Genomic DNA, 22,040 nt, shown 5'->3' on the forward strand with positions numbered 1-22,040 from the left:
GAGAGAGAAGCAGAGAGGAGCAGAGAGAGAGAGGAGAGAGAGAGGAGAGCGAGAGGAGAGAGAGAGGAGCAGAGAGAAGCCCATGGAAAGCGAGCAGTTTAGAAGAGCCGTGCAGAGTGTCACTGAGTTTAACCTGTTTAGCAACTTCAGAACTCAGACCTTGACAAGACGCTTTTGAATAAAGATGGCCATAAAGATATAGCATCCATTATGCATATGTATATTTTATTTAACCAGGAAGTCCATTGAGATACAAGATCTCTTTTGCAAGGGAGACCTGGCTAAATGGTGAATGTGTGTGTTTCCATAATGACAAAAATATTTGCTACTTAAAATAGACCTCGACGGACGCTTTTGGATAAAGATGGCCATAAAGATATTTAGCATCCATTAAAATGGCTACTGATCTGGACCAGGCTTTCTGCCACCGGTGTTTACATACAAAATGACACGTGTGAACAATTATTTTCACGCATAATTCATTTTTAAAACACATTACACGTTATATCTCTTGGCTCGGCTTAAGTAAAAAACGACGGGGGGAAGCCTTCAACCAAAATTACTAGAGGCCTCATGTGACTCTTTAACCTTACATGCCTTTAACCTATCACTTCCATACGATGAGCCAGTACAGTCGAGGGAGGGAGAGAGGGAGAGAGAGAGAGGAGAGGGAGAGAGGGAGAGAGGAGAGAGGGGAGAGGGAGAGGGAGAGGGAGAGAGAGAGGAGAGGGAGAGAGAGAGAGGGAGGGAGAGAGGGAGGGAGGGAGAGAGGGGGAGAGGGAGAGAGGGGAGAGGGAGAGGGAGAGAGAAAGGGGGGAGATGGAGGGAGAGAGGGAGAGAAAACACACCATACAAGTTCATGCCCCCCCCCTCCCCCCCCGCCCGCCACTCTCCAGCACATTCCTTTCATAAATCTCAGGGCACTTGGTATTTTTGTAAGAAACTGGAGAGAGCTGGTATGCGGACGGAGGGGCTCATTAGGGAGCTGAAGGAAGGTAGTCGTATGTATGAGAACCTTCTCTATCTTGATCAAACCCTGCGCTGTTTGACCCGTGGTCCATATAGATGGGTTCAGGCCCTACTGTGACACACACACACACACATACACACACACACACGGCACGTAATGCATGCGCGCACACATGCACTCACTCAGCAGTGTCATTTAGCTCCTCCACGCTAATGGCCGTGCTTTAACACCTGCCTAACAGATCTCCTCCGTCCGGGTGCGAATGGGTAAGGTGTCACAAAAATCTGTTGTTGATCCGTCGACTCCACCACCGCGCCGCTCTCCATCGCGTGCCTTTAATTAATAACCTTTCACTGCCACACGACGACAGCCGGTTAACCCTTTCACTGTGACAATACAGAAGGTTAGCCCTTTATTACTTGCGGAGCTAATGATGCTAATGATGGATGGAGCATCGCCGTCGGTTGTGTGTGATAGCAAAGGGTTAACCGGCTGTCGTGTGGCAGTGAAAGGGTTATTAAAGCGCCTCCACACTACCGAGGAGGTCTGAAGCCCATGGGGGGGAAGAGAGGTGATCGCGTTCATCACAAATGTCTCCTCCTCCTCCTCCTCCGTGTTGCATCAGAGCGGTCGCTTTCATCCCAGACCCCATCCCCCACTCATATCCCTCTCTTGGAACCTCCCCCCCCCCCCCCCTCTCTTCCTTTCGCCTGCCTCCTGCGAGCATTCCTGCCCATCCCCCCTCCCTCCCTCCCTCCCTCCCCTCCCCCCCCTCGCTGTTTAGATTTGTGAAATGTTGGTGAGTGTGTGCAAAGCGGCCGCGGCTGGGAGGTGATGTAACAAGAGGGGTGGGGTTTAGAATAGATGACCTATGGAAATCAAATGATCTCTGTTCCCTGCGCTCAGGGGGGGGGGGGGGGGGGGGGGGTTGCCAGATGTATGATAATAATCGCATTAGGACAAAAATCTTGTCGATCGAGAATCGATCTATAATGCCAAAAGTCCCATAATGTACGATAATTTGATCATAAGCGTCCGGGGGCCCAATCAAACTTGACCGCCGTTGAAACACGGAACCGCTCCGTTTCAAGCCAATCAGATGTGCATGTCCTCTAAATCCCCCCCCCCCCCCCCCCCCCCCCCGCCCGCCCCCAGCCAATCATGTTGCGTGCGGCCGGCTTTGTTATGACAGACTGACTCATGTTCATCATCACAACAACAAGCATTGGCTGCTCATCTGAAGAGAGTGTGTGTGTGTGTGTGTGTGTGAGACTGTTTACTGCCGCGTCCATGAGAAAACCAGTGAAGAAGAGTGTGAGAGAAGGCTAACTGCTGCGTCCGTGTGAAAACCAGTGAAGAAGAAGAGTGTGTGAGAGAGACGGCATACTGCCGCGTCCATGTGAAAACCAGTGAAGAAGAACGAGAACATGAAGGTGAGGATAGGAGGGCAGAGTTGGAACGGCCATAAATACTGTACGTGTTTTCTGAAGTTGTATATATTTTTACGCACATTTGTTCTCTTGGTTACGATTTCCCTCAGAAGGATTATCTGTTTTAAGCCTCTAGGACGATATAATTCTACATTTCCCATCTGCAACATTGGAGAGAGAGAGAGAGAGAGAGAGGTGAGATGACCTAATGGGAATTAAACGATCTCTGTTCCGTGCGCTTCACTATAACACTACGCTCAGCCAACACATGTAGGTAACAACATGCAACAGCCGGGCCAAGTGCCCACCAAACAAAATATTTGCAATCGAGCCATGAACTTAAGGACATTGGCTCTTCATAGATATCAACAACCAACCAAACCCTGACCTGGAGGCTGATATGTGCAGTAAATGAGAGTAGTTTCACTGGCAGGTAGTTTGCAATTAACAGAGCCTTGGACGTTCTGTAGATAATGCCGGGACTCCTCGATAGAAGCACCCTGGCACTACTTTGTAAATGGTAAAAAGATTGCAGGCAGAATAAGATAAGAACCCTCATTATTAAGTTCAAACGCTTCTTCAAAACTAGCATAGCCGATGGTGATGATGATCCAAGAGAGGCGAGAAAAATCGGGTATAACAGTCTTTTTTTTATTCTCTATTCGAAGCCATCAAGTTAAAATGAACATTCCTCCAGTTTGCATCATTTATAAAAGGCCAAAACATTTCATCCATGTCTTTTCATATAGTTCAGAAAGGATATGTGAAAGTCTAAATTAGATTATACACTAATATTCGATGCTATTTCCAATAAACCATTTATTATTCATCAGGCTCAACACACAAAAGACATGACTATTCATTCCATTCATAATTTTGTTTGTTAATATCCAGTATTTCTTGTCTGCTCTGCTATCCATCTTTCACCGTTGCTACTCTTCACATTCTTCACAAAACACAAGCCTCCTTCTCTGCACTCCCCCTCCCTCCCCCCCCCCCCCCCCCCCCCCCCCCCGCCGTCACTTTCCGTCTCGCACTCTCACTATTTCAACTCCTCTCTATTCTCTCGAGTGGTTGCATTCTGTTTTTTCTTTTTTTGGTTAACCAGAATAAAAGATCCTTTTTGCCTGAGTTACCACAACAGAGATGCTGTGTGACGTGTCAACATTTCAGAGAAAGCCTGCATAGCAGTTTGTCATTGTCGTTTTTTTTAGAAGGTTTTCTTGCGCCGTCGTCATCATCATCAGAGGAGAGGATAAACTAAAATTCACATTATGTTTGAAGAGAGGACATGATTTTTTTTTCAGACCAGGTCGACGCCTGGCTGGTGGCAGGCGCGCCGTCGATGATGGCCTCCTGCGCCATGTCGGAGACGGCGGCATCAGGGGCGGCGGCTGCCCGGGCGTAGTCTCCGCTCAGGTTCAAGTCCTTTTTCAGTTCACAGTCACTCTGCTGCTCCTCGACGACGGGAGTCTCCTCTGGTTTTTCAACAATACCGTTAACACATTCCTCCGGCTGCTGTGGCTCAGGGGCGGCGGCAGTGGCCTCCGCTACCGCAGGGGCTGTGGCCACTTCCGCCACCTGAGAGGCCTCGCTCTCCACCTCCCCGTTCTCCAGCTCGGGCGCCGCCGCGGTGACCTCGCAGACGGAGGAGGTCGACTCGGAGACGACGATCTCGGGGATGGGCTCCGGTGCTTCTGGCTCGGCTGCTGCTGCCGGGGCCTCCTCCTCTACTGCAGGTGCCGGGGCCTCAGGAGCCGGGGCCTCCTCCTCTACTGCAGGTGCCGAGGCCTCAGGAGCCGGGGCCTCCTCCTCTACTGCAGGTGCCGAGGCCTCAGGAGCCGGGGCCTCCTCCTCTACTGCAGGTGCCGAGGCCTCAGGAGCTTCTTCTGTTACGACCACGGCTGCTGGAGGAGACTCTAGAACAGGTTCTGCTGCTGCTGCTTTAGGCTCCTCTGCGACTTGCTCCGGCTCTGGGCCAGGTGCCTCCGCTTCAGCCGGGGGGGGCTCTGCCGCTGACGCCTCGGGCTCCGGTTCGGGGGCAGCGGCCTCCTCAGGTGCCACCGCTGCTGCTTCCTCCACTGGGGCTTCTGGCTCTGGTTCTGGGGCAGCGGAGACGGGCTCTGGTTCTGTGGTTGCAGTGTCAGTGGTCACCTCTGTGCTGACGGGAGCAGCCTCTGGGGTTTCTGGGACAGGTTCTGGCTCTGGGACAGGTTCTGGCTCTACAGGGGCTTCTGGAGGTGCAGCCTCAGCTGCTGCTGGAGCAACAGGTTCCTCTGGAACCGGTTCTGGGGCTGCAAGTACCTCTGGAACCAGTTCTGGGGCTGCAGGTGCTTCTGGAACCGGTTCTGGGGCTGCAGGTTCTTCTGGAACCGGTTCTGGGGCTGCAAGTACCTCTGGAACCGGTTCTGGGGCTGCTGGTGCCTCTAGAACTTGCTCTGGTGCTGCAAGTTCTTCTGGAACCGGTTCTGGGGCTGCAAGTACCTCTGGAACCGGTTCTGGGGCTGCTGGTGCCTCTAGAACTTGCTCTGGTGCTGCAAGTTCTTCTGGAACCGGTTCTGGGGCTGCAGGTTCTTCTGGAACCGGTTCTGGGGCTGCAGGTTCTTCTGGGATCGGCTCTGGTGCTGCTGCAGGTTCCTCTGGAGCTGCCGGTGCTGGTTCCTCTGGGGCAGGTACCTCTGGAACAGCGGGTGCCGGTTCCACTGGAGCCGGTTCCTCTGGAGCAGCGGGTGTTTGTTCTTCTGGAACAGGTACCTCTGGAGCAACGGGTGCAGGATCCTCTGGAGGAGGTACCTCTGGAGCAGAAGGTGTTTGTTCTTCTGGAACAGGTACCTCTGGAGCAGCGGGTGCAGGATCCTCTGGAGGAGGTACCTCTGGAGCAGCGGGTGTTTGTTCCTCTGGAGGAGGTACCTCTGGAGCAGGCTCCTCTGGAGGAGGTACCTCTGGAGCAGCGGGTGCAGGCTCCTCCGAGTCTCCCTTCACCAGCGACGCCGCGGCCTCCGTCACGGCTGCCACCGCCGACCCCACGGCCTCCTCCACCGCCAACGCCGCCGCCTTGGCTACTTCAGCCGTCGCCTCGGCTACCGGTGCCGGGGCGTGGCTCTCCACGGTCTGCTGGATGGACTCCACGATGCCGACGGCCGCCGCGGTGATCTCATCCTTCTTCTCCTTGGGGTCGCTGACATCATATCCCTTCTTCTTCTTGCTCAGTTTTCCTCCCATGGCGTCTCCTGGTGACAAATGGATAACGGTGTCAGTTCATCAACATGTGGATCATGTAGCAGAATCTTCCATTGGTGAAACGTTTTTTTTTATCAGTCCACTAATGTGCAAGGCAATGCTTCTAAATCGTGACGCTTACGGCCAAACAAGGTTTAGAAGGAACGTCCTTGACTGTAAAGGCCATATGAGTGTTTTGGTTATTAATATTATTATTATTTTGGTTAGAATAGTGTCTTATTTATGTTTGAACACTAGAGGGCTCACCGCCTCCATTATAGCCCCTCTTCTATAAATAGCCTAGCTAATTACTGTAATCCCATGCACCTGTGATGAGGATACATTTTTCTACCTGTCTCACCGTTTGGAACTGACCATGGAGCAATTGACAACCGTTCTGATTTAACCCTTCATTCACCATAATTCACCTTTGGACAACAATAAACTCTGTAAACAGCAGCAACTTGGGACATTCCATATTTACATCACAAACTTTGGGACTGAGTAAGATAATTAATTGCGGGTGCATCGTGGACGCTTGTCGATTCATTGGGGAGCGACAAGCGGACACTACACTGACGTTAAATACACTTAAAGCAAATTGTATATTGAATAACAATTTGTCCGGTATGTTCTTCCACCAAACATGTTCAGTAAACCACTGAAGATGGCTTAGCAGCAGCATCCCTACACCTTTGCCCTACTTGAGAATGCAATGGACCTTTGAACGTCCCACCCCTTTCCCCCCCAAGCTAGTTAACTCTTTTTCCACCTAAACGGTTCACCAAAAATGTGTTTCACCCAAACACAACACGTCTTAGCTACACAATCTAATGCTAATAGTAATAACTAATGCCAATTTAGGTTAGGTTTAGGTTTACTTTATTTGTTCAAGGGGGACAGTTTACATTAATAAAACATTTTACAAATGTAAATGCACCCAATTTTAGCCAAAAGGCTTAATTTCCATTGGCAGTCCCCCTGCCAGAAGGTACAGGCTAAAATCCTGTGTAAAAAAAGGGTTAGCAATAAAAACAGAATAAAATCAAGATAAATAACATCAGAATAAAAACACAACAAAAGCACATAGACATAGTAGGGATACATTTAAATGCATGTTTAATAGATCACTAGGTGTATCAACGCATAATACAAGTTTCACGTTATAGCAGTTAGCATTTCCTTGATGACTGCGTGGCCAACTGGGCAATAGGGCGATTCATCGACCTAGTCGACGAGTAAATTCCGTCGATTTGCATATTTATGATCGACGCGCCGTATGGTTAAATGTGCCTTTTGCGGTGGAAATGGCAGACGTTCAAAGTCATAACATGCGCAACGTGTAATCTAACTAATGCGCAGTGAATCGCGTTCAAAATAGAATTTACTTCTCTCTTAGACCACTATTCGTGATTCTGCCTAGAGCCAGGACTCACCAGTCACATAACGCTCCAGCTGGAAGCGAGGGGCTGAGCCTGGCTGATACCCACACTTTACAGTTTAGAAGCAGCTTGGCAGCGCTTCAGCCCTGCGTTCTACAGCCTGTGATAACTCCTCTTGGGAGTCGCGCTGTTTCTATGTAAACTCCGCGAGCAACAGGTCCAATAAATGAGTCTTTAACGTTATATCCTCGCCATTACTATATGCCCGTCGCGGTTAAAAACCTTTTAAACTAACGTTAGCTGATAGTGCTACCTAAGCTAAGCTAGCTCACAGGCACAGGAGAAATCAGTTTCAGTTACCGCATCTAAAGGTAATCAACAAGTAAGCTAAGCGACCACTGCTGTCCCCGCTGTCAACAGCACCGTTCCTCCCAGGTGTCTCAATAGTTTTGAAGTATAAACAAACTATACAGCAACATTAATCTGTCTAGTGATGCACGATATATCGGCCGCCGATATAATATCAGCCGATATGGCCGTTTTTTTACACATCGGTATCAGTCCGATATCAAGATAGGGCCGATATTTATGATGTTTTGGCCTTAAATAGTTTCAAAATATCAGTCATTTCTGAAAATAAGTTACAAAAGTAAAAAAATTATGCGTTTTGGAAAATAGCTCTTTATTTGATGATCATAAAGAAGTGTTTTCTATACAGAGATATCGACATCGGTAAATATTGGTATCGGCCAGAACAGCAATATTAATATCGGTTATCGGTATCGGCCACAATTTTCACATCGGTGCATCACTAAATCTGTCTAATATATTTGTCTGTGTCAAAGGTACCTGTTTTTATGAGCTAATGTAGCGATTTTCAAATGATCAGTAAAGGAACTATTTCTCAGTTGAGGTGTAGTTTGACCAACAGTCAACTTTTAACAGAATGTTTAGAATCTTTCCTAAGGCTGTCACGATTCGTCGACCTATGGCATTTTCTCCTTAGGAACGCTTGCCTCCGTTCCCAATACAATCAGTTTCATGGAGTTCTAATAGTGAGCAAAGGGGGTTGGGGTCTCTCTCTTTCCCTCTGTACGTTCAATGATGATGATCTCTGAAACTGTCAAAAGAGGATCGGTAATGCAGCCTTTATCAACTATGCCCCAAAACTGTGGAACAAACTACCCCAAAACAGGGAAGCCAACTCGCTAGACATCTTCAAAAGACAGCTTAAAACCTATCTCTTTGCTCAGGCATTTCAATGACTTACCTGCACTATTCTTACCCTGCCTACTTTACTATGCTAATTTTATCTTATTTTACACTGCCTATCAAATTCATGTGTCGGTTATCACACTTTTTACTTCTTACTGATGACTATTTTTAAACTGAATCATTTTAAACTATTTTTCACACTTTTTACTGTAACCTTGCTATTTACATTTTTTACTGTTGTTGTATGTCCGTTCTATTTTATAATTTTTAGACTATTTTTAAACTTAATCATTTTAAACTACTTTATTATTTGTATTACTGAATAGAGAGCCTATTAGGATGCTAGATCCTAATGTGAAACACTGTGATTTACCATACCCTGCCTATCAAATTCATGGGTCGGTTATTGCACTTTTTACTTCTTACTGAAACACTGTGATTATTTGTATTACTGAATAGAGAGCCTATTAGGATGCTAGATCCTAATGTGAAACACTGTGATTTACCATACCTTGCTATGCTCGCTCATGTCTGTATTTTTTATGTCTGTTCTATTTTATAATTTTTAGACTATTTTTAAACTGAATCATTTTAAACTATTTTTATTATTTGTGTTACTGAAAACTGTAAGCGGAGAGCCTATTGGGATGCTAGATCCTAATGTGAAACACTGTGATTTACCATACCCTGCCTATCAAATTCATGGGTCGGTTATTGCACTTTTTACTTCTTACTGAAACACTGTGATTATTTGTATTACTGAATAGAGAGCCTATTAGGATGCTAGATCCTAATGTGAAACACTGTGATTTACCATACCTTGCTATGCTCGCTCATGTCTGTATTTTTTATGTCTGTTCTATTTTATAATTTTTAGACTATTTTTAAACTGAATCATTTTAAACTATTTTTATTATTTGTGTTACTGAAAACTGTAAGCGGAGAGCCTATTGGGATGCTAGATCCTAATGTGAAACACTGTGATTTGCCATACCTTGCTACCTGTCTATCTTTTTATGCCTGCTTATGCCTATTTTTTACTGTTGTGAAGCACTTTGAACTGCAACCTCTGTATGAAAAGTGCTATACAAATAAAGTTATTATTATTATTATTATTATTATTATTATTATTATTATTATTATCAATGAAGTAGCCAAAATGTACACTATAAAAACCAACTTGATAGTTGATGATTAAATATTTCACTTCATTAGCAAAAATATTGTAACATCATTATTAAGTCTGCTATTTAAGCTATTCTCCCTCTCGTGTGTGTGTATACATTTACTATATGCTACTCTTTTTCACATGGATTAGGCTAATTAGCTTTAACAATCCTGATTCCTGAGCCTATTTCATTCCAAAGAAAGATATTGATTTAAATATATACCATATAAAAAATACATTTTAATCGTATCTCCTGTGCTGGCACAAGCACTACCATAGCGTGGAGTGGAGAGATGACACACAATACATATAATAATTCATGGAAATATACTAAAAAGCTATTTATGGCCGGTAATAATCTCTCTGGCTGGTCGTTTTTTTAATCTAAAGCTAAAAAGGATGAGGACTTTTGAATTTTGAAATATTCAATTGAAATATATGTATCTGGTAAATGAATGGTTAATGATTAATCGATAAAATAATCAACTGATTAATCGATAACAAAATAGTCGTTAATGACAGCCCTACTGGGCGATAGCGAGTCGACCACGATAGGCTCTCTGGATTCGTTGCCTCACACAGCCGAACAGAGAGGCTCCTCCCCCCTCCAGTGGAAGAATGTTGAAAAGGCTGCTCTGGTGACAAGTTCTGCACAAATCACAATCTGTATTAATCAAAGTCATGTCTCCAAGACTAACTTTGGTTTATTGAGTGGAGGGGACCGTTAGCTATATTTAGTAAAGATGTGCAAGTATACATGTTATGACTCTTGGTGTGGCATGATGGCTCAATGAGTCACATGCCACATGTTCGTGGGGCTTTAGTTTGGCTCGCATCCCTTTTCTAATGTATTTCTAACAAACCGTTGGACACAATATCCGTCCGTGTAATTAATGAATTAGTCACAGGTGTGTTGGTGCGCGGTAAGAAGACCGAGATTCGCGGTAAGAAAGAACTCATTCGGCAGTAAATATGCAAATCGCTTTTTGCACATTTATTCAAGTGCAGGTTCTTTATTTTTTTTAACCTTGCATATCATCTCAGTCCCGGCCTTCCTGTCATTATCAACTGCATGCTAAAAAATAAAAGTCCAATGGCCCTACAATTAAAAAGTTAATTAAAATATATATGGTTCAAAGCACAGTCCAATAATATGATCTCTCCTTTTGCATAATATCCAACCAGGCTGCCTTGTTATATGCGAGTAGAACATTAACAGTCTACGTCTAGAAAGTCTTTAAAAAAAGTTCTTTCCCCCAGTTCCACCCTTCGTTGACCTTTTCCATAAATCCGAGATAAGCACATGACCTCTATGGACGACTTGACTCTTTACAAACTCAACTCTTTTTACACCGTTGACCGTTCCTACTACACAGTCGCTCCTTTAGCTGTAAGAAAGCATTCTCTCGGGGAGACGGGAGTCTTGGCAGAGAGACTGTGCTCTGCCAAGGACGGCTTGGCTCGCGCTGCATGGGAACCACACCGAGATCTAAAGGCTTCACAGGGCCCGGGATAGTGGGCACACTGGGCAGCGCAGAGTAGAAGAAGGCCCTTTGCCAAGGCGGCCTCCTTCAACGTGCATTTTAGATGTGAATTTATCCCCCTCTCTCTCTCTCTCTCTAGCAGTACACTCTCAGCACGCTGCACGGCCGTGTGGCACCGTAGATCACGTTGAGACTGAGAGGGGAAATGTGCGCTAAATAAAATAAAGACCGAAAGAATAAAGGCTAGATGACACTAATGCGCCAATGTTTGTTGGCTGATGAAGAGAATGCGAGCGAGAACGAGAGAACGAGCGAGAGATGGACAGGGGGAGATATAATAGTACTGTATGCATTCCTTCTCGTTTGGGGGAAGGACGGGGGGTGGGGGAGACGGGAGTACTCGTCTCGTAACGCCATGTTGTCGTGACTCAGAGACCCGTTGGACAAGTCCTGTCAAATGTCATGTTTACCACGCAGTTCATTTTCTATAGGCCACGGTCAGCGTGTGCGCATTAACCCTTTCACCGCCGCCGCACTGCCAAACGGTTAACCCGTTCACTGCGACAATACACAGAAGGTTAACCCTTTCACTGCCACACGACGACAGCGGGTTAACCCTTTCACTGCCACACACGACAGAAGGTTAACCCTTTACTATCACACTACACTGCGATAGTAAAGGGGTTAACCTTCTGTCGTGTGGCAGTGAAAGGGTTAAGGACGTTTAACGCCTTGCAATAAGCCTGCGAAAGATATTTAAAAGACTCTATAGTCCAGTATAATCTGGATAATCTGGATTCAACAGAGAGTGAAAAGATAACATGGGCTCAGGCGGGCGGATAAGATATGTCCTTAGTAAGACACACCAGTTATCTTGTGTACACAAGGCCTAGAAAGCCTGCAGCTACTTGGGCCCCGTGCAGTCACCTTCACAACACACGGGGGGACTCTGAAAGGGGGATTTATGTGCCACTACACTCTCCATTATGTACACTCGACAGTAAAATGTATCCTGCGGTCGAGTGTACCTTGCACTCGCGGGGGCCGTTGGAGGATATAGAGGAAGACCCGATGATTACCAAAGAATGGCAACTTCCTTTCTGTGAGAAAATAGAGAACTGGAAGTCCAGCTTTATCTGTCCGACGACGGCGCGTTGCAGTCGAGACTAGTAATATCTGAGCCGACACAAGGGGCCTAATGAAAGTATGAAACCACTCGAATAACGTTTGTGGGTCTAATCTAATCAATCACATAAAAAGAGGATGCGCGAGGAAGATTCTGGACAATTATTTGAATAAAATGAGGAAGCAATACAGTGAATGCCTATTGCAGATCCCTGCGTGCGGGCAACGCCAACTGGATTACAGGCAAACACACACACATCCTAGCCCGGAAAACATGTTGGAAGATTTTGAGCCCATGACCAAGATGTCACAAGAAATCAATTAAGTCTTATGATGAACAGATGAGACCATTGCAGCCCCAGGGCTGCTTGGACTGGTACACTAGGCACAGGCGTGAATACACTGGGAGCTGTCCATAGTACTGCAATGGAACAATCCAGAAGCTGCTTTGGATTCCAGATGGAACTGGGAGAGACCATAATATCCATTAAGCTAATGAGGCTGAAGTAAAAAAGAAAATAAAAAAAAATATGTCCAGTCACCACACGGAAGCATGGCAACCTGTATTCCTGATCCTTTCAGTAGTGCCCCTGGTCCATGCTTAGTTACCAGTAGGCTAAACCTAAAGACAAATGTTTATTTTTCTCGGTGAATATTGTACAGACAGGTCCAAGCATCGTCTCTCTCTCTCTCTCTCTCTAAAAGGCGAAGGCCTGCAGAGATCAGACGAGAAGAGTGAAGGACAGACTGATCGCTGACCAATATATGTGGACACAACCAGTCTCAATCATGTGCCAAAACTAAGGCAATACCGGTTTAAAAGATTAATAAATTCATATAGGATGGCATGATGATCAGACCTATATATAGTTTGGGCACCGCACAGCACACGATATTATGAAAAGATCGATGATGCGCAAAAAAAACACACACAGTTTGGACGAGAAGAAGCCTGTGGCTCGTCGTCCGTATCATTAAAAGGTGATCAATAATTCACGGTTACTGCTGCTGATGCAAAAAGGGAGATCGGTAATGAAGGGGGTGAGGATGGGGGGGGGCGGGGGGCTGGCAGAGGGGGGGGGGTCAACTCAATGCTAGGGGTCTCTCTCTCCCTGACTCCATCCCCCATCGCAGTGCACCCCCCCCCTCCTGCAGCGCTACAGGCGCGTCAAGAATTATTAATTAATAAATACCAATTAAAGCGAGGAGGACATACAAACTCGAGACGCGTTTTTTTCCTTTTTTTTCGCACAACCTGTAGTGTCGCATAATAACATTTCTGCATCACAGTTTGTCTGCAGATTTTGCATTTTTTATGCCCATCGTCGCCTAAATACATCCATCAGGCAGCGATGTGAAAACGTGTAGATGATGCCGATCAGCTATTAAATAAAAAAATTAAATGTCAATAACGTCAATCATCTCAATCTCGGAAGCAGCTGTGGACCTTTTCGAAATGAGGACGGTATAGAGAGCACATAATGTCGTTCTTTCTTCGTTTGCTTTTTTTTGTGTGTGCAAAAACAAAACACGCAGCTCTGCTTCTCTTCACACATTATTCTCCCGATGAAAAACGGTGCAGGGTAATAATAATAAATCCACTAACCTGGTGTTGTGCCTCTTTAGACCCGATCTGTTGTTGTTGTACTCCCTTCCTTTTGCAAGATTCAGCTGGAAGTGATGATAATGGAAGAAGAAGAAGAAGTAACCCTTCCTTGGCGACTGACAGCTGCAGAGATTCTGAGGAGGTGCAGTAAGGAGGGACGTTACTGTGTGTGGAGGAGTGGCCCCTCACTGTTCAGGAGGTCTGTCGCTAATCACAATCTAGAAGCCCTCCTCTCCTCCACCACCACTGCTCTCTCTCTCTGTCCTGCAATCTATACCTCCCTCCTCCTCCTCCTCCTCCTCCTCCCATCCCAGCCCCCTGACCCCCCCTCCCAGCTCCCCCTCCGAGCCACCGCATATTTACTAAAGATTAGATGGAGACTGAGGGTCATTTAGAATATGATGACCCTTTTAATTTCACGTAAAAAAAAATATATATATATTATTATACCAAACAACAACAACCACCCTTTTCAGTGGAATTATAATACCATGATGGAAAACACAAAGGTATAAAACACAGAGTAGCCTAAGGAAAGTGCTTTTTAATTCTGATTATTACACAACTGGTTGCTATCTATTGGGTCTAATCACAATAGGGATGAAAACTGAACCATTTACTAATAATAAGTTAAACAAAACTGGACGTTTGCTTCAAAGTTAGTATAATGGTCAGCTATTATTTGACATTGTTGTTACATAACTCAGTACCTGAACTGTGGGTTTCTGGGTAGGTCAACAACGGGGGAAAAAATCATGTGCTGCACTCTAGAACAGGCTTCCTGAAACATATGGCCCTATGTTCAACTACACACTGTACTGTTCTGTTCTGCGTGTTGATCATTGTTTAAATAGGAGGCCCTAAGGGTCACTGGCAATATTACTTTTCCATTTTAAGTCTGGCGAGGTATTACACCTCTGTGCTATTTGACTTCTACATGTTAATGGGACAATGTTGGTTGGCGTTGGGGGGGGTTGGCGCTTAATGAAATTCTACGACTGACTTTCATATATGTGAACATGTTGCCTTTTCTTACGGCTATATTTTGCCAAAGCAGCACGACGTTTACATAGTTGCCCAGATGCGGTTACTTGCCAAGCTGCTAGTGATTTTGAGGTATTTACAGGATCACGTGGATCTTGCGCTAAATCAAGATTAATTGGAAGATAACGTTGTGTGTGCATTTCATGCGTCTCTAAGGACACAATTGTTTTCAGGTTTCAGGCAAGGAATCTGAATCCAAACAAACAGAAAGCTATAATTCTCACTTACAGAACTACATCATCTGCCTTCTGGCTGGAAAGCAGGGAATCGATTGAATCACACTCCATGGAATCTCTCGCAGGATCCGCCCTGCAACATAAAAAGAAGACTGACATTCATTTTTCATGACAATTCCTGGGAGTGAACTGAAGCTAGTCTTTTTTTCTTTTTTCTTTTTACAAGAAGACTCACTTCCAGTCAAACGAGGCCATTGGGGATCAGCTATACTGTACATAATGTGCATGTTATCTGATGACAGTTCACAGAAGTCATTAACCTGGCTTTTAATCAGCATATAATTTGGCTAACATTGTTTTGCAATAAAGACAATAGTTGATCATTTGATGCAAGCCTACACGCTAACAATGGAAAAGTCGCGTTAAAGGAATGAGGAATATAAAAGTCACTTTAAGGAAAGAACAGATGTGGTTCTTGTATAGTATAGTTTAGATATAGTAAGTATAGCATAATGACGGAGTTAAAATAGTATATTGTATACATAGGACCCAGTGCCTCCTCAGGAATTTAGCATGTCTATTTTTATCATGCACATCTTATGTCTTCTTATTACCTGTCTATTATCTAACATAGGGAATGGTGTGATTGATGATACAACATGGTATGTAGTACTGTATGCATATTTAGTGTTGTGTACTCTGTTCATCGCATAGCTTTCCATTATAGGTGTGACACCTATATTCACACAAACCAAGAGGTTTCCTCTACTCTTCAAGGTAAAGGGTTTACACTTAGTTAACCATATTATGGCTTTTTAAACGTAATCCATGATCAATCATTATAATATTCTTCTGCTGTGGCAAGTTCAGGAGAAGTTGTATTATTAAGAGGATGGCGCCCTCTTCTGTCACAAAAACAAACTACTTTTTACAACACAGTATAGTTTAGTTTAGTTCAGTTAGTTTATTAGGATCCCCATTATCAACTGCATTGCAGCAGCTATTCTTCCTAGGATCCACAAACAAACTTTACATTGTGACAGTGCAACCACAACTTACAACAACATACCACATAACATTATACAAGCTCCAAAATAATGCAATAAAAAGAAAATATCCACCAGGGTTGGGGAAGGTTACTTTTAAATACTTTTCTTTACAGTTTACTGAGTATCTACTAACATATTGTATTGGATTACTCCCTAAGTTATTTATAGAAATATATGTTTTTAATTTGTCTGCCAGTTTAACATTCTTTTGGGTCATCCAACAAGCAACCACTAGTTACTGCTCCCATACTTCTGTTATTTAAACAGTGCAAACCAGTTACATGCAATCTGCTAGTGGCTCAGGAGGTAGAGCAGTCATCTGGTAATCAGAGGGTTCCCATCCGGGTTCTATTCCCGCTCCCTCCCAGCAGTCGAAGTGTCCTTGAGCAAGACACCTAACTAACTGCTCCTTAATGAGCAGGTTGGCACCTTGCACGGTGTCTTCTACCGTCGGTGTGTGAATGTGAGGCATAAGCTGTAAGGTGCTTTGAATAAAAGCGCTATATAAATGCCGTCCATTTACTGAACCTGTATATAAGTGTAGGAGTCTTGGAAACAACAACACAGTGGATCGAGTTCAACACTTTCATCTCTATTTTACCCGAATACATCAAAATTAGTAAACATGTGGCACAATTTAAAAAGCAGCAAAAAAAAATACACATTAGAAAAATACAGAAATGAGTAGTGAGGATAAACAAAGTTATGGTATATTGTGTATGTAGTGATGTACTATATTCACTGCTGTCAAGTGAATCATGTTTTTATTGTAAACTTTTAATATAAGTAAAAATAATATTCTATATTGTAATATACTAAATTATGTAAATTCTAGTAAAATTAATGGAAGAACAAATACAAATGTAAGGGGGTAGGGATCAATAAGCTAAGCTTCCCTCTACTCCTTTTTTGGACATGTCTGCCAACCAAACACATTGCTCTTTTGTTTATAAATCCTGTTTTTTTTCTTTGTTCTTTTTTAAATGTTTTTTTTTCCTTTAAAGGTGCTATGCAGTGCTATTCCTAGCACTATTTGGGCAACTTTACACAATTCCTGTGAGTCTATGTAACACATCTGTAATTTTTATTCCAAAAATAATCATTGTTTTATATTTCTAATCTTGTACTCAAAACCAGCATTTTTCAGCCTCATGAAAGCAGGCTATTATTGGCTTGGCTCCACCCATACTAGCAGAATGCTTTGAGTGACAGCCACCCACCAAATAGCTCCGCCCATCTCCCCGTCATTCCATCCAGGTGAAGGTCTCAGGTTTCAGGTTTTTATTTCGACACGCAAAAACATATACCGATTTTACTAACTAATACAACATGGCTGTACATTATGTTTGGGATCCAGAGAGCGACCCACAGTATGATTCAGAAGAAGAAGAAGAAGTCGATTTGCTACAGCGAGGCTTACATTACATCGTTTCCGATTGGTAAGTTGATTGATTGCACTGTTAGTTACTGTTATCTAATGGTTGTGTACTTCTGTCGCGGCCCGTCGAAAACACACACTAACGTTAGATTGTACTGACACCCCCCCCCCCAAACAACAGCGATCGAGGCTTACAAATAGTTTACGATTGGTTAGTTGATTGATTGCACTGTTAGTTACTGTTATCTAATGGTTGTGTACTTCTGTCGCGGCCCGTCGAAAACACACACTAACGTTAGATTGTACTGACACCCCCCCCCAAACAACAGCGATCGAGGCTTACAAATAGTTTACGATTGGTTAGTTGATTCCACCGTTAGTCTAACGGTTGCCGAAATAACGGTACTTGACGATGAATTGAAATTGGGGGACCCTGATGTAAACAAGACGCAGTTGTGTTGGTATTGAGCAGTACTGTATTGTAGCAATTTTGATCATTGATTGATAATTTCATTCACCCTCAAATCAATCTACTAGGTGCACGTGCGGAAATTGTGAACGGATGCCAACAGAGGCTGAGAATGTATGCTGCATGGAAGTTCCACAGGTAAAGTAGTAACACAACCTTGCATCTTGGTAGCACTGAAAACCATGCATATGGCTAACGATTTAATTTTCTATATATATAGGTCAGACGTCGAATTAACCAGGAACCAACTGGACTACTGTGCATGGTTGATCATCCGGGATTGGATCCAGTGTGCTTCAACCCCTATACCATCCAAATGGCAACTAATATCTACAAGGCAGATTTTGGCCGGATACCAGAAAGCGGAATCAATAAGTAAATAATATTTATTACAGATTTATATATTTTTTTACAGGTGTTACTCCATCTTGCATCTCTCAGACTATACTAATCTTTCTTGCAAACACAATCTAATCCTTATTGCACATCACATATAATCAATGCTTGCTACTGTCCAATGACATGACATGACAAATGGTTATTTCCCAGCTTTTTTTTAATTTGATTTGTGCATAAATATAATACTTCTTTTTCTTTAGCCGTTTCAGATATATCGCGTACAGGTGCTTTGTGGCGTGGTGCTGGGGATACTTAGGCCACAGAGTGAGGGTAGTAATCCCTTCCTGTGTAGTGGTTCGAATCCGCACCGAATTTCCGGATGCTGATGGTGTCTATACTGGCTTCAGACCGGTACAAGATTGAAGCGTGACACATAGGCGGAAACCGCTTCTTCCATGGAAGGCCTGTCGAACTGTGCGCACAGATGTTCTGGGATGGGAATCGCCTCTACCACCTGGATATGGTTGGGGGTCACGAAGGACGGAGTCAAACAGGAGCTCCATTAGCTGGTTGACATAGTCTGTAAATGAGAAATTGTTATTTGTTTTGTCATGTTAAAAAGGTTATTATTTATTCAATTTATTGTTATTAATGCTGTTCCACTGTAAGTGGAAATATTTTTCTATTTATATAGGTCATGTGTGTGCAATAATAAATGTTGATATTTTGACTTACTGACTGTCGCTGGGATTTCCCTTGGTTTAATAGTGTGTCCACCCTTTTTGGCCTTTGGAAAACTCATCTTGTAAGCCGGAGCTCCCGAAGCGTTTGTGGCTTGCTGGCGATTTGAGTTTTCATTGAAATGCATTGCAGCTAGGTATAGTCTGAAAGGAAAATTTCAATAAGCACAAGCAATATATTTGTAGTTGATCTGAGGTTATCTAATGCAACATAATGAGTTATTTGACAAATCAGGAGTCCATAATTAGTCATTTGTACACAATATAAAATACCTGCAAAGCATTCCTATGTATGAAAAAACAACGTTTTTTGGGGCAAAACGTAAAATCACACTGTGATAGGACTCCAATGAAGACGTTTGATGGTGTGGACTTAGTTTGGCGACATCTTTGATGATCCTTGTGTTTAGCAAAACCTTCTCGAGCTGGTGGGCCGGTTTTGAGTAAAGTAAAAAAGAAATTGCATTCAGATATTTCATTAGAGTATATTACAGTAGATTAGAATTATTCAAGCAAGTATACATTTGTAAATCACACCAATCTAGAATGAGGACATAAATAAATATGTTGAGTATATATTCATGATGAAAGACAGACAGACATACCAGGTTTAACCCACTTGCTACTATCTCTCGATACACGGTCAGCATGAAGACAACGCGGATAGAGTGGTTCTTCGTCGTGTTCATGTACATTCATCATGTGATTGAGACATGACTTCCACCTAGCCACCCTCTCAGCGGCCGTCTTCGATGTGGCAGCAGTCCAGTAGAGGTGGTTTGATATGTGTGGGCGCCATTTTTTTATCACCTTGCAGTCTTTCGCTTGTGCAACCTTGTCTAGCTTCTTAGACAGACCTTGAATTACATAACATAACATTACATAACAGTCGTATGACATACATGACATACAGATAGACAGTACTGCTACATCTATACATTTTTTGACATACCAGATTTGCAATTACAGTACTGTTTGTGATACAAAAAGAGTCCAGAAAGAAAAGAGTATATACATTAGGATTGGGTAGGTGGGGGTGGGGGGGGACTGTACATTGGAGGTGGTTGGGTGGGTGGGGGGGGGGGTGGGTAGGAGGGGTGGGATTGAATGTGGAATGCCTTTCGACATACCTTTGGCCACGTGCCACACATCGTAGAAGTGTTTGATGCCCAGATCTCTCAGGTACTTTTGAATCTGCGGGTGACGATCTGTGACAATACAGTCCAAGGTCACCGATCGGTCGTTCAGAAGAGCGAGGCTTCTCCTCAAGCCCTCTAATTCCATATGGTAGCTGCCTCCCACCTCATTGCTCTGTTGAGGTACAAGGAAGGGAAGAGCAATGAAATAGCCTTTTCAAAATTCCACCATCCCACAATTTCCATTTCCTAACCCCCGCTCACACACACAGCCAGCCAGCCAGACCACTTCACACCTACAGCGATTCAAGATTCAAGACCGAGAGCTTTGTGTTCGTTTGAGCACAATGAAGGGTGCGGTGTCTCTTCAGACTTGTTAATTACCTGAATTAGTTGGACGTCTATGACATGATTGGTGGCGAGTTCCATCACAGAGTAACTTCCGTACTTAGCACTGTGGCCTGTTGAAAATAATAATAACAATTTCAATCAATGTAGTGCAATATTAAAAATGTATTCATAAAGTAGAAATTTGACATTGGGGAGCTTTTTCTAACCTGGAGAATCGGCTCTCATGTCACCGCCGATTATCACTGTCTCTTTCTGGCTTAATCTGGCGAGGGTAAACTCTTGGTCCTTAGACCACATGCTGAGAACAGCGGGTTCCAAGAACTTCTTGGCGTGTTCCCGAAACGCTCTGTACTTTATTGTGGAGACGTGTAACGCATTTAGGACCTAAAAGAATAAATGAATAACGCTTTGTTAATATGCACGTGTGAATCACAAACAAAAACATAATGTATATCTGACTTGTCAATCAAATCAATCAAATCAAATACCTTCTCCATTTGGGTGAAAGATGAGCCAGTGAAAAAAACTGCTGCAGAAAGCTGAATATTTCCAGCTGGTGTGCTCCCGATGAGAGGCTGACTTGCCCACTTACGGCTGTATTTACAACCGGGGCAAACTTGGGAGACAGCCAAGAAGGTCCCTCGCGTAGTTTTGTTGATATGACATCGAGCATCGCACACCGGACACTGTTGGAATAATTCCAGTAGACTGTCTTTGTAAACGATGTATTTCTGGACCTCATAGATTGGTTTTGACGGTTCCCTGCTCGAGAAAAACACAAATAAATAACACGGCACAACTATACAGCTTTTCTATTTTTACGGGCCATGGAGATCTTTGTAACAACTAACTTACGCTACAATTGAGGGCTCGCTCATCAAAGAGTCAATGTTGAAAGTGGAATCCTGCGGCTCTGGAACATCTATCGAGCTGTAGGTCACTTCATCGTCATCAGACTCCAGTCGTGGTCTTTTACTGGGTCTAAACCCCTTCACAGGTGTTGACGTGGATGGTCCCTGTTGATTAGACCAGTATCCAGTATTTGGGGTCCCAACCCCAACAGATACAGACACGACTTTCGCCTGAACACCTATTTACAAAACATAGTTTAGTCAAACAAGGGATTTATTGATAACTTTGCTCACTCACTCACTCACTCACTCACTCACCCACCCACCCACTCACTCACTGACTCACTCACTGACTCACTCACTCACTCACTCACACACTCACTCACACACTCACACACTCACACACTCACACACTCACACGCACACACGCACACACACACACACACACAGATGAATAATCTTTCGTCTTGTTTACATCAGGGTCCCCCATTTTCAATTCATCAGGACATATATGACATACATGACATACAGATAGTCAGTACTGCTACATCTATACATTTATGACATACCAGATTTGATTTGCAAATACAGTACTGTTTGTGATACTGAAGGAGTCAAGAAAAGGGAGTACATACATTTGACTGTATATACTGTATATATACTGTATATTGACAACCATACTGGGTAATTTACATTGGAGGTGGGGGGGGGGGGCACACTGTATAAACAAGTAAAACTGTACATTGAGGGGGGGGGGGGAGACACTATACAAACAAACAAAATTGTACATTGGACTATTGACAAAACCATACTAGGTAAATGACTGTACATTGGAGGGGGTTGGGTTAGGATATTTACAGGGGCCAGTGTTGAATTGCAGTCTCCCGTAGGTGTCCCTTGAGAGATGT

The 22,040-nt window shown here is 43.8% G+C and overlaps 1 protein-coding gene across 1 annotated transcript; it reads right to left on the minus strand.

Annotated features, from left to right (window-relative positions):
• Positions 1-3,417: 3,417 nt before the first annotated feature.
• On the minus strand, positions 3,418-13,836 carry LOC311223043 (uncharacterized protein). The gene is made up of 2 exons (XM_084307739.1): positions 13,600-13,836; positions 3,418-5,630 (listed from the first exon to the last, which is right to left on the minus strand). The coding sequence occupies exon 2, from the start codon at positions 5,620-5,622 to the stop codon at positions 3,673-3,675; it is 1,950 nt and encodes a 649-aa protein (XP_084163865.1). The 5' UTR covers positions 5,623-5,630; positions 13,600-13,836; the 3' UTR covers positions 3,418-3,672.
• Positions 13,837-22,040: the final 8,204 nt, after the last annotated feature.

The sequence above is a fragment of the Notolepis coatsorum genome, assembly GCF_963971535.1.
Source record: "Notolepis coatsorum genome assembly, chromosome: 2".
Classification (NCBI taxonomy): domain Eukaryota; kingdom Metazoa; phylum Chordata; class Actinopteri; order Aulopiformes; family Paralepididae; genus Notolepis; species Notolepis coatsorum.